We start from the raw sequence: 15,477 nt of genomic DNA, 5'->3' as shown, positions 1-15,477 counted from the left end.
ACAACCCACCTTTAACGGGAAGCTTCCCCACACGACCTCCCCCTACACCCCGAGGGCTCATCCACTCTCATCTCCCACGCCAGGCACTAAACAAGAACCAAGATTTTACTGCAGACCCTGCAGACACTGCTGTGCCGCAGCAGCCTCCAAGCAAGGTGAACTTGGCGGTAAGGTTTCTTGCTGGAGCGGGGAGGAGGAGGGATTTATCACACCGGAGGTTTCAGAACAAGGCTGGACAGCACCAGGCGCAGGTTCGGCATCGGCACTGCCTGGGTGCAGCGAGCGCCTTGGGCTGACCCCAGGCAGGACCCACAACGGGCACGGGGACTGGATGCCACCGCCAGCGAGGCCCTGCGAGGATGATCTGCTGCACCCGTGAGGAACCGCTAACGCCCAGAGCCCTCCCAGATACTCTCACCCCGATCACAGCCGCCAGGGAACAGGAGCGCAGACGAAGGCGGCCAGAGCTGCTCAGGGAACTACTGGGCATGGAAATTGGTCCTGGCCCCAGAGCGTCGTGTGGCTCCCGTGCAGGATGCCCTCGGCGGCACGCGGGGCAGCCCGAGGCCTCGGCGTCCCCATGCAGAGCGCTGCCCCAAAGGCCAGTCTGGCACCGGGCGGAGGGAAAACCCCCGACCCGGCGGCCCTGCTGACGGCGGCTTTGTATCGCTTTGCGACTACAGACCGGGGCTGCTCATTAGCACGCACCAGGCAGAGACTGTGCTCCAAGAGGCTAATTGTTATTATAGAGCAGGGCATTTCTCATTAGAGCCATTGTCATAATAAGGCTAATTAGTTTTAGAGCAGGCTGCCTACAAACGCTCCGCTTGGAGCCCGTCGCAGCCCAGGCAGGCCGTGGCTCTCACCGACGCCAGCCTTCTGCCGCCTCTGGACGGTGACGGCTGCGAGGAGAGGGGCGCGGACCCCTGCCCGCCCCGTGGCACCGGCTCCCACTGCCCGATGGCCCCCTCGTGCGTGGGGCACCCGTGTCTGGAGCAGACGAGGGATCTCCCACCGGCAGGCACCCATGAGGCTGCCGGCCCGGCGGAGCTGCCGCTGCCGGGAAGCTCCGGGGGCTACCACCAAGCGTGGCACCAGGAGGTCACCGCTGCCCCCGACACCGCGCCTGCCCTGGTACTGCTATCGGGGCTCCCAGGCCGGGAGGAGCTGCTCGTGCTCACGCTGCCTCGTGCTGTCACACAACCCCCTGCGATCACACCCAGCCCGTACCCCAGCCGTGCCCTAATCCAGGGGGAGGCACAAACCCCCCACGTTGGGGGAGGCAGCGCCTGCCCCCAGCCTCGCAGGGGCACTAAAGCCAACGTGACCCGGTGCTGCTGCTGCTGCTGCTGCGGGTAATCCTGTTCCCAGTCCTTCCCCGTGGGTTAATTAAACCGGGAAATTCTTTATTGCATCAATAAAAGCGAGATTCATTTCAAAGCTGCCCGGGATTAATTTGGGAAACGCACGAGGCTTTACACCCGCTGCAACGTTTGAAGACTGCTCCAGCTCGTGCAGCTTCCAGCAGAGACGAGGCCGAGAGCAGTTTCTAGGGCAGGGAATCGCCGTGCACAGAGCGGCTCCGTCCTGGCACCCGCGTCCCCCCGGGGCTCGGGCTGGGCCGGGGGCTCCGCCGCGGGCAGCGGGGGCAGAGCCGGGCGCTGGGGGCTCAGCCTCCCGGTGAGGCTCCCCGAGGGCCCGGAGCAGGGGGGCCGGCACGGGGCCGGCTGCCCAGGGTCGCTGCCTCGCCGTACTCACGCTTGATGCGGGACTCCATCATGCTGCGCGTCCTCAGCTCGCCCAGCGGCCGCAGGCAGCTCGCGGCTCCCTCCGTGTCCACGCCGGCTCCCCCCGCGGACCCTATGGTTACCGGCGGCCGCCCTCTCCGGCCCGGGGCGGGCCGCCCGCGGTCGGCAGCAGCCCGAGGGCCCTCGGGGCAGGCGGGGGCGCGGCCCCCGGCCCGGCCTCTGCTTCCGAAACGCGGCCGGGCGGCGCGGCCCCGTTGGCCATGGGCCCCGCCGCGTCCCGAGGGAGGCCGGGGCTCGGCTCCTCCGCGCCCTGCGAACGGGAGCGGGACGGGCGTCACTCGGCGGGGCGGGTACCGCGACAGCGGGTCGGACATCGCGGGTCAGGCATACCGACACCGGGACGGGCGGCCCGCGAGCCCCCGGGACTCCTCCCCCACCCGACGCCGCTCCCCCCGCGCCGGGACCGGGGGGGCCGGGCCCCGCTGTGAGGTCCCGGGGGCTCGAGGGGGACGGGGACGGGGACCGGGACGGGGACCGGGACCGGGACGGGGACCCCTCAACCGCGCGCCCCCACCGAGCACCGTCCCGTCCCCCCCCCCCCCTTCCCACCCCCAGCCCCCGATCCCCTGCGCGAGACCCCCCGAGGCTGCCCAGCCCCAGTCCCAGTCCCGGGACAGCAGAGCCGGGCTCGGCTCGGCTCGGCTCCCCCCTACCCCGGCCCGCCCCCCGGTGCCCCCTCGCGCCCCCCCCCCCGCTCACCGCCGCACCGGGCCCGGGTCGGGACCTGCCCGGGCCGCTCGGCCACCGGCGCCGCTTCCGGGTGCTTCGCCCCGCCCCCCTCGAGGCCCCGCCCACTCCCGCCCCGCACGTGACGGCTGCGGTCGCGTGTGACCGGGGCGGTGCCGCGCACCTATAGGGGAGGACGAACCGCCCGGCCCCGCCCCCGCGCGGGTCACGTGGGCGGGGGGCGGGGACACGTGCGGGCGGGGCACGTGGCGGGGGGACGAGGGGACGACGATCAGCCCCAGCCCCGAAGGAGCGGGCAGGAGGCGGGGGGGCACGGCGGGTCCGGGCCGGACACCTCCTTATTGACCTCTTTATTTCACGGGGGGGGCCCTGCCCAGCCCCAGCCGAGCTGCACGGGGTGCCCTGAGCAAGGGGAGCCCAGCCGGCAGCACCCCAACGCCCCCTCCCCGGCAGCAGGGGGCTGGGGGCTGCAGTCCTGGGGCGCCCCGGGGGGCTGCGGTCCTGGGGGGTCCTGTCCGCAAGGGGAGGGCTGAGCACAGCGTCCCCGTCACCGCGACGGCTCCTCGTGCTGCTCCTGTGCCTCACGCCGCTCCTCCCGCTCCCGCTGCCACCGCTCCTCCTCCTCCCGGTCCAGGCGCTGCAGCTGCTGCTCCACATCCTCAGGGATGCTCACCTCCAGCAGGTTCTCCATCCCCGGGCCGGGCTCGTCCCCGATCAGCACCTTTTCCAAAGGTCAGGGAGGTGCCGCAGCCTGCAGGACCCCCAGTGCCCTCCCCACAGCACCCCGGGACCGTCTGGCACCCCCAGGCAGGGGAGCGCCAGGTCCCCGTCCCCACCTGAATGAGCTTCTCGCAGGCAGCCAGCACGTCGGGCTCCCGCTCCCAGCGGTGCAGCTCCCGCAGGACCAGATAGGTGCCCTTCTCCCTGACGGTGTGCCGGCCGGCCTTCGTGGCTGTGAGCTGCCAAGGAAACGAGGCCGCGGCGTGAGCAGGGAGCAGGCGCGGGGCTCTGCTGGGGGGCTGCCGCAGGAGGCAGCGTGCCGGGGCTTGACGCCTCCATTCCACTCCCAGCAGAGCCTGCGCGTGGCTCCTGTCCTCAGCCCCGCGGTGACGGGCACCCACCAGCATGATGGCTTCCAGCAGCATCTTGCGGATGTCGGGCTCTTCCTCCCGCTGCTTGTCCGGCGGCAGGTACTGCAGGTCCACGGGCAGCCCTGGGGGAGAGGCAGCCTCAGGGGGGTGCGCGGCCGGCAGCCCCCTGCCCCCAGCCCACCTCCGGCTCCGACCCCTGCTTACTTTCCATCTCATCCTCGGGGAACTCCTCGGGGCCCGCGAGAGGCAGGAGCAGGAAGGGCAGGATGTCGACCTCGTCGCCCAGCAGCCACTCGTGGTACTCTAGGAACAGCCGGGGCTCAGGGGCAGCCGCCAGCAGCCAGCGCAGGGCCCTGTGTCTGCCCCCGGCCAGCAGCTCAACCCCCCAGCAGGACAGGGGGAAAAGAACTTGTGGGCCACGATACAGCTTGGTAGGTAAAGGAAAGTAGGAAAAACTAAGCAATGAAATCACCCGGCAGCTCGCTGTTGCCCCCCCTAGTTTCACTGCTGAGCACGATGCCGCGGGTATGGGACATCTGTCTGGTCACCGGGGGCAGCCGTCCCTGCTCTGTCCCACCCCGGCCTCCTCACTGCAGGGGCAGCATGAGAAACGGAGCGGAGCTGGGTGCTGTGCGGGCGCTGCTCAGCTGGACGCGGGTGTGTTACAGCACTGCCTCGGTCACCAATCCGCAGCGCAGCACCACGCGGCTGCCGTGCAGAACCGCGGAGCGGGTTGGGTCTGAGGGCCCCTCACAGAGCACCCCGTCCAGCCCCAGCCACGGGCAGGGCCATCTCCCACCCCCTCAGGCTGCCCCCAGCCCCGTCCGGCCCGACGGTAACGCTGCCCGGGCTGGGGACCCCCAGCTCCTCTGGGCAGCCTGGGCCAGGGCCCCACCATTCCCGGCACGGAAGATTTCTTCCCTATGTCTCCTCTAACCCCCCTCTTTTAGCTTAAAGCCGTCAGCCCCGTCCTGTCACAGTCGTAGGAAGGCTTGGGTTAGGAGGGACCTTAAAGACCATTTAATTCCACCCCCGCCACGGGCAGGGTGCCACCCCCTTGGTCACTCCCGTCCCCACAAAGGGCCCCCCCCGGCTCTCCTGCGGCCCCCTTGGGCACGGCAGCCCACCGGGAGGTGACCCCGGAGCCTTCTGCCCAGGCCCAGCACCCCCAGCCCTCAGCCGGCCCCACGGCGGAGCTGCTCCGGCCCCGGGACCCCCCTGAGGGCTCCGTGTGCTGCAGCCGGGCTTTGCGGCCGCTCCTGGGGCCAGCTCGGTCCCTGCCTGCCCCCGGCTGACAGCAGACGGGAGCCGCAGGCCGTGGCAGCACCGGGCCCGTGGCAGCGCCCTCACCGTGCTCGAAGCAGCAGTTCCGGAGCGCGCCCACGATGCCCCGCCGGTGGGCGGCCGAGTCCCGGTACCGCGTGAAGGGCAGCAGCCGCTGCACCGAGCACCTGCGGGGGCGCGGGGTCAGCGAGCGCCGGGCACCGCCGAGCCCCGGCGCCCCCCCGCCGCCCCCCGCCGCACCGGGAGCGGTCCAGGAGGGCTCGGCGCCCCTCGGGCACCTGGCTGAGGTTGCAGAGCAGCGGCCCGAGCTCCGCCGGCGGCCGGGGCTCGCCCAGCGGCCGCAGCAGCGGCTCCAGCCCGCAGCCGCGCTCGCGGAGGCCCCGCAGCACCCGCCGCGCCCCGCCGGGCTCCCGGCACAGGTTGGCGAGCGCCCCGCAGGCCGGCCCGGCCGGCAGCAGGCCCAGCAGCGCGGGCAGCGCCGCCAGCAGCGGGCCGCGGGCCGCCGCCTCGGCCGCCACGTTCACCAGGCAGCGCCGCGCCGCGCCGCCCGCCGCCGGGCACGGCCCCGCCGCCAGCTCCAGCAGCGCCGCCAGCGCCGCGGGGTGCGCCGCCAGCAGCCGCCGGCCCTCGGCGGAGCCCGACAGCGACAGCGCCGCCTCCGCCGCCCCCGCCCGCGCCGCCGCCGCCGCCGGCCCCGTGCCCGCCGCCGGGCCCAGCAGCGCCGCCAGCTCCGACAGCGCCTCCGCCATGCCCGCACAAAATGGCGGCCGCGCCACCCCCGGCAACCGCCGAGACGGGCGGGCCGCGCGGCCAATGAGGGGGAAGAGGGTGGGACCCGCGCGGCGGAAGAGCCAATAGACTGCGGAGGAGGCGGCGAGGGGGCGGGGCCGGCGGGAGAGGGCAGCTGGGAGATGTAGTTCGGGGCCCGCCGGGGCCCTGTGCGGCCACCGGGGGGGGAGCAGCGGCACCGGGCCTCGGTGTCCCTGGGCGTCAGATCCCGGCTCCCCACGGCTGCGGCCGTGCCCCCCGTAGGCCGGGCGACCCCGGTGTCACCTCCCCCCTCCCCGGGGCACAGCATCCCAGCAAGGTGTGGGGCGGCAGCAGCGGGTGTCCGGCAGCAGCAAAATGCTGTAGGCTCCCAGAGCGCTGCTGGCAGGGTGCCAAAGCAGCAGTCACTTTTATTTTCCCCCAGTTAGCAGGATCCGCTAACTCCGAGTTCACGCTGCTCTCTGCAGGGTGCGGGGTGGTGCAGCGGGTTCGGCTGGACAGAGGTAGTTTTCCTCCTAGTACCTCCTGTGGCGCTGCGTTTTGCATTTGCGGCCTAACGACCGCTGATAGCGCACCGTGCGTTGGGCTGGGCACGGCTCGCGGTCAGGGACTTCCCCGGTCCTCAGGCTGCCCCCGCAGCCGTCAGGGGGCACGGCCAGCACAGCCGGCCCCAAGTGACCCAAAGGACGCCTCGTACCGCTCGCCGTCACGCTCAGCATGAGAACGGGGGACAGGAGGGACCGGGGAGATGTTTGGAGCGATGCTGTTTGCCTTCCCAAGTCACGGTTACGTGCGACGAGCCCCGCTGTCCCGCAGGCGCCTGAACAACGCCTGCCTGCCGAAGGGAGGCAGCGAGCGGCTGCTTTGCTGGCTTGCTTCACCTCCTGCCCTGTCCTTAGCCCAACGCCTGTTTTTTTCCCACTATTACCCACCCAATTCGCTCCCCATCCCACGGAGCGGCAGGGCGAGCAGCTGCGTGCACTGGGAACCACAACTGATTATCAGCAACCCCCCGGACTGCTCGGTCCTGCGGTGACCGTACGGGTGCTACAGGGGGGTAAGAACTGCGGTAACGCTATAGGGGGGCAGGGAGCACAACGTGGGGAACTGCCGCGCAGGCAGCCTGACGGCAGTCCATCCGAACTCCTGAGCACAGCCCTGGGAAAGCAAAGACGTGCTCAGGAAGAGGCGCCAGCTGGCAGCACAGCTGGGACCCACCAGGGCCGTATGGGGACGGAGCGCCTGTGATGCTGTGACAGGGGACGTGTGGCACTCTGGGGACAGCCACCAGCAGTCACCACAGCGCCAGGCAGCTCCCGAGGCTCGTCCCAGGGTCCCTGCAGGGCAGAGAGGCACCCGTGTCCTCGGGGAGCAGCAGCAGGGACGCGGGGAGAACCCAGAGCCCCAGCAGCCCCCCGTGGGACCGCAGCCGCCTGCATGTCCCCGTCCCCTGCGGTGCCACCCCCACAGCAGGACGGGCTCCCCCCAGCACGGAGGCCCTGGAAGAAAAGGTGGTGAAACACAGAAAAACTTTATTGGTGTAATGATACATTGCTATGCTGTAAAGTCAGATTTCCCTGATGGGGTGAGACGGGGAAGGCAGCTGCAGCAGCGTGCGCAGAGGGGCGAACGATGGAAGAGGGGGGGACGGGGCCAAGTCCTGCACCCCCGCGGCAGGGGCCGTGCTGGGAGTCCATGGGCGTGCAGAGAGGGGGTCCCGTGGCCGCCCCACAGCCAGCTCCCCCTCGTCACCTCCTGCCAGTTTTCCATCCTGAGCTGCGGTGGGAAGGGTGGGCAGCGCGCCCGGCCGCAGATGAAGGCAAACCCACCCCAGGGCAGCAGCGGGGCCGAGCGCCGGAGGAGGGACCGAGCTCTGGCTCAGAAACCAGCGCCCGAAGTCACAGCGAGGCCCCGCAGCTGCACGCTCAGCACCAGGACGGCGCACGGTGCCTATCCCTGCCTGCCTCCCTGCTCCCACTGCCCAGCCAGCCCCTCGCTGTGCTCAGTTCCTGGGGCAGGCTGAGACGGCTTCCCCCTGCCGGACACCGGGGGGGCTGCGAGGCCCCCAAAATGCTGGGAGCCCCCGCAGGGCTGAGGGGCTGGGGGAAAAGGGGGCGGACGTGAGGCTGCAGAAGCGCGAGCAGGAGGCAGCAGCGTGCCGCTCCCGCCGCGTGCCCCAAGTACAAAAATAAACTCTGCGGCCCCAGCGCCGAGGCCGCTGCCAGCACGGGGCTCTGGCCCTGCTCCAGCTCCGCCGCCACTAAGAGCCATCTGCGGTGTAAAACACAAACAGCCAAAGCCACGAGGGGTGCGGGATGAGGCGGCCCAGTCCAGCTTTCACCCGCGGGGCGGCATCGTGGGAGCTGCCTGCAGGGCGCAGTCGCTCAGGACCAGCGCGGGAAGCTGGTACCTCCCAGCAAGGATTAACAAACAAAAAACAAAACGGAGAAAAACACTACGTGAGGGCGAGAGCAAAGCAAACCTCTTTGAAACGAACGGACGCCTCCTTGGGGAAGGAGCTGAGGACAGTTCACGGAGCTCTGCGCGAGGAGGCTCCGCCTGCCCCCTCCGCTGCTGCTGGTGCTGGGGACGGACGGCGCTCGCTGCATCACAATCAGTGAAGAGAAAAAGTGCTCGAGGAAAGTCCAGCCCGGCTTCAGAGCCACGAGGAGTTTGCAGGTCAGTGCAGCCAATGAGATCAGCGATAAAGTGCAGCAAAGCTTCTCGGAGCCCCGCACGGCTGTCCAGAGACCCCGAGGGGACGTCGACCGGCAGCACCCAGAGCGAGGACGTGCCTCCGGCCGGGAAGCCGCAGCTGCTTTCAGTTCCTTGTGCTCCGAGGTGCCCGGGCACTCCAGTGTACGGTGGGCAGGGCGGCGCTGCGGCGCGGGGCAGGGCGGGGAGCTGGGGGCCGCCGGGCGCGGGTGGGGTGAGGCAGGGCCGGAGGCACCTTGGAGCAGCTCCGGGCACTCACATGCAGATAACCTGCAACCTGTGGGCGAGCACGCGGCCGTTACTGCCCGGGACAGCAGCAGGGCAGGGTGCTGGGAGCAGCGCTGCCGCACCGCCGGGCGGTCAGCCCCGAGTGCCGGCCGCACGCACCTGTCCTCCTCGATGCTGCCGCTCTCGGCGTCGTGGCCATCCCTGCTCCCCTCCGTGTCCTCCTCCCCGAGATCCATATCCAGCTCGTTTCCAGCCTCCGGGCGTGTGTACGCGTACCCGCTGGAGAGAGAAGGGCAGCGTAACGTGAGCGCCCGGCCGGCGCCGCGCTCTGCAGCGGTGTGTCCGCAGGAGGGATCCCTGCTCCAGTCTCCAGCGGGCTCGGGTCCCTGCTGAGTCCTGCCTGCTGCCGGCAGGATCGCCTCTGCATCCAACCACAGCCCCCGGGGGGCGCAGGCAGCCGCCCCCGAGGTGTCGCTGCCCCCGAGCACGCCCCTCCACAAGCAGCGGCCTGCCGAAGGGCCACCCCTTCCCCAGGGACCACGGCTCCCGGTCGGTGTCTGCAGCGGGCTCGGGCGGTGGCATGGCTCTCGGGAGGCCGGGAGGAGCGGCTGCGCTCGGCGGCACCGCCTGCTCGGTGTGCCAGGGCAGGCGGGGGGCAGCTCCCGAGCGCTTATCGACTGCGTTCGGCTCGGGGGCCAGCGGGGGCCAAAGTTTCCTCCCCGGCGGGGACGCGGCGTGCAAACGGGCAAAGCGACTCGTTTAGGGTGACTTGGCTGATGTCATGGGGCCTGACCTGATGGAACGGCAGGTAAAAAAGACAATCCTCTTCAGCCTCTTGTTGTAAAAGAAGTAGTTGAAGGACCAGAGGCTCCCGTCTTCTCCAAAGGGGTCTGAATCCAGGTCTGGGTTGTAGCTGCAACACCAAGCGGAGGCTGTGAGAAACACTGTGCCGGACCCTGCCCCAGAACCAGCCCCGTCCCGGCCCCTGGTGCGCGTCTGGAGGATGGAAACTGGGAAGGGGGCAAGCCCAGAGCAGCCCCCAGGAGGGACAGGCGGGCAGGGAGCGGCGCGAGTTGGTGTCAGTAGGTGCAGGCTGCGCACACAGCGCGGCAGAGCAGGAGCTGCCCCCGGGCGGTGTTTGGAAGGAGGCCGGGGGGCAGCTTCGGGGGGGCAGCTCGGGGGGCAGCTCGGGGGGCAGCTCGGGGGGCAGCTCGCTGCCTGCAGTGCCCATTTCCAGGGCACAGGATGGGGACGGCAGCAGCAGCTCCCGTCCGTGGTCACAGAGCAGGGAGCCAGAGAACAACGGTGGGCCCTGCTCTGGCCCTTTCACAAGGGTGGGCACACCGAAACGTCACCTTTTATCGAAACCTAACTGCCCCTCTCCAGGCCACAGCGAGCAGGAAGGGGCCACGATCCGGGCCGCAGGGTGAAGGCCCGTCCCGTTACCTGTAGATGTCACACTCCGAAAGGCAGATCTCCTCATCCACAGCATCCCACAGGTGCGGCTTCAGGGCGTTGAAATCCTCACGAACTGCAGAGAAGAGGCTGCAGTTGACAGCGTTCACCACCTAGACACAGAGCGGGGCTGTGAGAGGAGCAGGGACCCGCTGCCCGCCCTCCCCACGCCCCCGGTGCAGTCCCCAGCCCGCGCTCCCCGGGCTCAGCTCCCCCTCTCCCGGGCACCCACAGGGGAGAAGGAAGGTGCCCAGAGGTGGCTGCGTGGATTCAGGGGCAGGAGCAGGAAGATGGGCAGCAGGGGAGCAACAGGGAGAGGCCAAACCCCTCAGAGCGCCCGCAGGGCACAGGCTGTCCAATTCTCTCCCTGCCGAACGCCTCTCCCTTACTCGACGCCTCTCTGGACACAGGGTGAACCTGCGCAGGCAGAGAGGACGCCCCACGACCCTGCGAGGGATGGGGATGCTGCCGCAGAGCCCCAGGAGCATCAGCAGCAGCCCCCCAGGACCGGGTGCCCCCAGCTCTGTGCTGCCCCCGGCTCTGCCCCGCGGCTCTGCGCACGCACCCAGTTGAGGCTGGGCTCCCGGCTGAACTCGTGGCTCTTGGCAGCGCTGAAGTCGTAGTCGGGGCGGAAGGACTCGTTGAGCGTTGCTATCAGGTAGAAGAGGGTCTTGCGGCTGCACTTGTCGCTCAGCGGCCCCTCCTCGTCGCCGCTCTGACTTTTGCTGAGCCTGAGGTGCGGAACAGCGAGGTCAGCGGCGTCGCCGGCACGGCGCGGCCCACGCCGCCGAGCCCCGACCCCTGCCCGCAGGCAGAGGCCCCGCCGCGGTCCCGCCGTACCTGCTGGGGCTGATCCCCGTGGTCTGCGGGGGCGACAGCGCCTCCAGCACGTGGGGCTGGCCCTCCTGGCAGAACTGCTTGAACATGTGCTTGTCGTCGCCGGCCATCTTGCAGGAGTAGCTCTCGATCCTGTGGGGACGCCGCGCCAGGCGTGAGGGCGGCCCGGCCAGCCGCCCCGGTGGCACCGGGACCGGGCCCGCAGCAGCTCCGGTCCGACAGAGGGCCCGAGAGGAGCCGGGAGCGCGGGGACAGGAGGCTCCGGTCCCCACGAGCGGCCTTCCCCGCGCCGTTTGGGTCTCGGCCCACGTAGGGGGGGGTGGGTGGAGGCGCGCGGCCCACGCGGGCACCAGCAGCTCCCACGTGCAGCCCCACCTCACCGAGGGCACGGACGGCTCCCAGATGGAGGCAGAAAGCGCGCCCGGCGCTGCGCTGCCCTGCCCAAAGCACGGCCCCGAGAAACGGGGTGCTGGGGGGGAGCCTGAGCGGGGGCCCTGCGGCCAGGACCCTGCGGCCAGGACCAGAAGTGCCCGTGGCTGGCCGAGGCCCGGCTCCTGCCCGGCAGAAGGAGCTCTCGCTGCCGCCAGCCCTGACGCTGCCGAGTGCGGCTGGGGAGCAGAGAAGCCCCAAGGAGCCCTCGGGTGGAGCCGCAAGGCGCTGGTGGGTCCCACCGCCCAGCTTCGGCCCGAGGACAGGAACCGGACAGAAAAGCTCAGGGTCCCCCGCAGGGACCGGCCGTGCTGATCCAGCCCCCGGCGCCCCAGCGAGGCTGGGGACAGGACAGCCCCGCCGGCCGGGCAGCCCAACACCGGGCCAGGCGTCGCTATCAGCGTTAAATGAGAGCTTCAAACAAAGTTCTTCCGGATTTTGAAGCCCCTCAGGCTGCTGGGTGACCCCTCCACCAGGCCACCACCGGCAGAAGCTCCCCAAAGCCCCGGACCGGGGTCCGAGCGCGCCGCCCCCCGCCCTCCGCTCCAGGGGCTGCAACACCCGGCGGAGCCGTGCAGGGAGCGTCCCCTCAGGGAAGGGGCGGACACCAAGGTGCGCGGGCACGACCTGACGACCTTTACTTACTTACTCTGTATAAAAGCATCTCAACTGTTCCTCATTCCGTAATAACCGCATTCACAACGACTCCCTGCCCCGCCGGCGAGCCAGACTTTGAGCCCCAACGCCCCAGCGCTCGCCCCGCCGCGCCCACGCCTGGCACGGTGCCTGCAGCCGGCGCCCCACAGGCCTGCGGGGGGCTGGCGGGGAGCACGGGGCCGGAGCCCTGCCCGCCCTCGCAGCCCCCAGAAGGAAGCAGCAAGGGCGCTGTCGGAGTTCCTGCGCTGGAGTTCGGCCCCCAGGGGGAAAGCCGGCGTCGGACGGCACCCACCTGCCGATGATGTGAGCATCTCCAGTCTCCACCGTCAGCTGGGAGTTTATTGCTTCAAAACTTGAGTTCTCCAGCAGCTTCATTGTCTCTGCGTCCGGCTCGGCAGCGATTCCCCGTGCGGCAGCGGCAGCGACGTGTGCGTATCCTGCTGAGGAGAGGGACTGTCAGCCCGGGCAGCGGGAGCCCAAGCGCAGGACGCGCGGCACGGCCGCGCTGTGGCCGCCCGGTGCGCGCCAGCGGCAGGCAGGGCACGGTCCGGCAGCAGGACACTTGCAGGAGCAGGAGGAGCGGGCTGTAGCAGCCCTGACGGGCCCCGCTCTGCCCCTGCACTGCTGCTGTCGCCGCCCTGAAGAAAATCACTGAGATTTTTCTCCCGCCGCCGCTTCGGCTGCAGCACCGCGGCGCCCACCTCGACCGTGTCGGGGCCGAGCTCCCGTCACCCAGAGTGGCGGCTCCGCGCGCGCCGGCCAGCTGCCAGGCTCCCCTGCTCACACGTGAAGGTCACCGGCCCGTTTTGGCCGGCCTGGATTTTCCCTCAAAGCGGTGCTGGGACGCGGCAGAAGGACGCGGTGCTCGCAGAGGCTGGCGGGAGGAGAGCCACGCTCCGGGGGCCGGTGCCCCGCGGGGCCGGCAGAGCCCGGCTCCCCCAGCACGGGCCCCTCGCGGCGCCGGGCTGTAAGAGGAGAACTCGTAAACAGGCCGAGGGGCGGACGCCAGCCTCGGGGAAGCGGCCGCGCGGCTCCGGCCTCCCCCAGCCGTGCTGACCTCACCTGAGGCCGCGTGCTGCGCTTGTGGCACCACAGCGCCGAGCGGGGCGGCCTGAGCCGTGCTGGCGAAGCCCCCCCGGCGCTGGGAAAATCGGCACAGGGCTCCCCTCGGGCACTGCAGGCTGCGGAGAGAGGCCCGGCGGCCCCCCAGCACCGAGCAGCGGCTGCAGAGCGACCAATAGCCCCCAGGGATGGGGATACGGGACCGGAGCCGGGGCAGCATCGCGCCCCGACGTCCTCCCCAGCGCTCAGAGGCGGGCAGCACGGAGCACAGCAATGAGCACAGCAATAAGCACAGCAATGAGCACAACCCAGACCCGCCGCCGCTCCAGGCACGGGCGCTCCTCCACAACCACGAGCCGATGGCGCTTCGGGCACCGCCACCGCGGCTGAGCTCCACGGGGTGCGGAGGGGGAACGGGCGGCGGGAGGCCGGGCCGGGCCGAGGCCAGGCGCAGGGGTTCTGCGGGACGGGCTCTGAGCGAGGGGACCCACGCGGAGCTCCCGCCCGCCCTTTCGGAGGAGCTCTCGGGCACGGAGAATCTGGAGAGGCGAGCTCACGGGAGGGACTCTCAAGACCTCGGGACAAAGGTTTCAGTTTCGTTCATCTCGGAAGGAAGCCGAGCGGTTTGCCCGGGGGGCCGTGCCCCAGCCCTGAGCCTTTGGGTACGCCCGGCTCCTCCAGGAGCCCGCAGAGCACGGCGGGTGGCAGCACGGGTGACACGGGTGGCACGTCGCACAGTCGGGCCGTGGGGACGGCAATGAGGAAGTTGAGCAGAGCTCGCCCCCCCGCAGCTGCCGGTGAGGAGCTGCTCGCCTCGAGGACAGCCAGCGCCCGCCGAGGGGGAAGCTGAGCTCTGAGCCTCGAGCTGCCACGAACACAACGGGGCAGACAACAGCCCCTGTCCCAGGGGCGACCCGCGGGCCCCACCGCCACCGGGCAGCAGAACGCCAGCACCGCACCACAGGCTGCTGCAAAGAGCTTCTTCTTCCAAGCTAAACCTGCCGGCACGGGCAGGCAAGAACCTGAGAGAAGGGCCAGACCGGGGCTTTCTGCACGACGCCTGACGCTCTCCAGGCACGCAGGGCGCGCTGCAAGGACAGGCACTGCGTGGGGACAGGGCTCCGGCACCCCTCAGCAACCGCCCCGCACCACAAAGCGCCGGGGATGGGACCAACACGAAGCCGTGGCAGAAAGGCGGCGGTGCTCAGGCGGTGCTGGGGGCGCCCAGCAGCAGGAGAGGGATGTCGGGTGCTCGGCCACGTTTCTGCACGGGGCAGGAGCCGGCGGCTGCAGCGGGGGGGGTGCAGGGGCCGTGCTCGGCCAAGGGGAGCAGGGTGCCAGGCGGCAGGGACGGTGCCAGCCCCACGGGCAGGAGGAGGCAGGAGAAGGCCCCAGCAGCTGAGCGGAGCTAATTTTAAACCGGGCTTGATGGAAAGCAGAGCCTCGGTCGGGAGGTTTCGGGTGTCACGGGGCTCGCGGCGCGTCCCGGGGCCGCCGGGGGCTACGTGGTGGAGACGTGCCCGTGTCGGTGCCCCCACACCGGTGCCCCCCCCAAACCGGTGCCCCCATGTCAGAGCTGGGGAGTGGGACCCAATGGGGGGGGCGGCCCCAAGCACCGTGCCTGGGAATAATGGAACCGTTGGGGCTGGAAAAGCCCCCCGGCATCCCCCAGCCCCCCCGGCATCCCCCAGCCCCCCCGGCATCCCCCAGCCCCCCCGGCATCCCCCAGCCCCCCCACCCCCTACCCCCAGTGCCCCCCCAAACCCGTACAACCCATCCCAACGCCTTTCTGACCACAAACGTCTCCTCGCTTCCCCCCAGCACCCCCCGAGGCCGTTCCCCCCCGCCGGTTACCGGTGACAAGAGGCCTCCCCCCGACCCCCCCGGTGGCCGCCCTGAGCCCCCCCGCCCCGGGCCCTGCCCGCAGCCGTCCCGGCCTGCCCCGCGCGGACTACAACTCCCATGGTGCCCCGCGCCGCCGCACGGCGCCGCAAGGCGCGCCGGGAGATGTAGTCCCGGCGGGGCGCCGCGAGGTGAAGCGCTGGGAGCGGACTTACCGGCGCCTCCCGGTCTCGGTGCCGGCGGGGCCTTCTCGCGGCGGTGGCTCCTTCAGGCTCGGGGCGCCCGTAAGGGGAGGCGTCTCCGGGGAAAGCTCGAGGAGGGCCCGCGGGCCTCGGCCGCCGTCCGCCGTCTCGCGCCGGCCCGCCGGGCCCCCGCCCACCTCGACATGTCCCCGAGCGCTCGGGACGCAGCGAGCGGCTGAGCGAGACCTTCGCGACCCCGGGCGGGCGAACGAGCGAGCGAGCGCGCAGCAACCGACCGACCGCCCGCCTCCCCCGGCACCGGACGACAACAAGCGGCCAGGCCCCGCCCGCCGCCGCCCGCCCCGAGCGGCGCCCGGCAGCTCTCCGCTCCCCATTGGAGGGCGGCCCTGCCCATCACCGTGCAGCCCTCCT

General features: G+C 70.9%; 3 protein-coding genes across 18 annotated transcripts in view; all 3 read right to left on the bottom strand.

Annotated features, from left to right (window-relative positions):
* The window catches only part of MROH1 (maestro heat like repeat family member 1), a 48,860-nt gene extending 46,208 nt beyond the window's left edge, over positions 1 to 2,652 (bottom strand). For 8 of the 15 annotated variants that reach the window (XM_083826348.1, XM_083826361.1, XM_083826362.1 and 5 more), the window contains exon 1: positions 1,759 to 1,912. In XM_083826348.1, coding sequence (XP_083682474.1) covers positions 1,759 to 1,780 — 22 coding nt within the window. In that variant the 5' untranslated portion in view covers positions 1,781 to 1,912. Of the gene's footprint in view, positions 1 to 1,758; positions 2,059 to 2,507 lie in introns of those variants that run through there. The other 7 variants (XM_083826359.1, XM_083826360.1, XM_083826354.1 and 4 more) reach the window with 4 other exon arrangements.
* Positions 2,653 to 2,804: 152 nt separating this feature from the next.
* Positions 2,805 to 5,634, bottom strand: HGH1 (HGH1 homolog). Its single transcript, XM_083826368.1, has 6 exons — positions 5,111 to 5,634; positions 4,937 to 5,037; positions 3,791 to 3,889; positions 3,617 to 3,708; positions 3,332 to 3,454; positions 2,805 to 3,216 (listed from the first exon to the last, which is right to left on the bottom strand). Exons 1-6 carry the CDS (start codon positions 5,617 to 5,619, stop codon positions 3,043 to 3,045), a joined length of 1,098 nt encoding a protein of 365 aa, XP_083682494.1. The 5' UTR covers positions 5,620 to 5,634; the 3' UTR covers positions 2,805 to 3,042.
* Positions 5,635 to 7,150: 1,516 nt separating this feature from the next.
* MAF1 (MAF1 homolog, negative regulator of RNA polymerase III) lies at positions 7,151 to 15,409 on the bottom strand. 2 transcript variants are annotated; one of them, XM_083826369.1, is made up of 8 exons: positions 15,079 to 15,409; positions 12,252 to 12,396; positions 10,877 to 11,005; positions 10,602 to 10,767; positions 10,028 to 10,149; positions 9,375 to 9,494; positions 8,741 to 8,860; positions 7,151 to 8,630 (listed from the first exon to the last, which is right to left on the bottom strand). In XM_083826369.1, exons 2-8 carry the CDS (start codon positions 12,332 to 12,334, stop codon positions 8,609 to 8,611), a joined length of 762 nt encoding a protein of 253 aa, XP_083682495.1. In that variant the 5' UTR covers positions 12,335 to 12,396; positions 15,079 to 15,409; the 3' UTR covers positions 7,151 to 8,608. The 2 variants fall into 2 exon arrangements, with proteins under 2 accessions (XP_083682495.1, XP_083682496.1); XM_083826370.1 differs by having other exon boundaries at positions 12,252 to 12,399; positions 15,079 to 15,384.
* Between the last annotated feature and the right edge of the window lie 68 nt (positions 15,410 to 15,477).

Source organism: Anser anser (genome assembly GCF_964211835.1).
Source record: "Anser anser genome assembly, chromosome: 2".
Lineage (NCBI taxonomy): Eukaryota > Metazoa > Chordata > Aves > Anseriformes > Anatidae > Anser > Anser anser.
Note: the sequence above shows the minus strand (reverse complement) of the source record. Positions and strands in the feature narration are given on the sequence as shown.

Excerpts from the sequence above, each read along its gene's own strand:
- HGH1 (XM_083826368.1), bottom strand. The coding sequence starts at position 5,619 with ATGGCGGAGGCGCTGTCGGAGCTGGCGGCGCTGCTGGGCCCGGCGGCG. Across the intron at positions 3,455-3,616 it reads TGCTGGAAGCCATCATGCTG|CTCACAGCCACGAAGGCCGG; the intron begins GTGGGTGCCCGT and ends TTTCCTTGGCAG. Across the intron at positions 3,217-3,331 it reads CCTGCGAGAAGCTCATTCAG|GTGCTGATCGGGGACGAGCC; the intron begins GTGGGGACGGGG and ends CCTTTGGAAAAG.
- MAF1 (XM_083826369.1), bottom strand. The coding sequence starts at position 12,334 with ATGAAGCTGCTGGAGAACTCAAGTTTTGAAGCAATAAACTCCCAGCTG. Across the intron at positions 11,006-12,251 it reads GATGCTCACATCATCGGCAG|GATCGAGAGCTACTCCTGCA; the intron begins GTGGGTGCCGTC and ends GCGTCCCCACAG. Across the intron at positions 10,150-10,601 it reads GGGAGCCCAGCCTCAACTGG|GTGGTGAACGCTGTCAACTG; the intron begins GTGCGTGCGCAG and ends CTCTGTGTCTAG.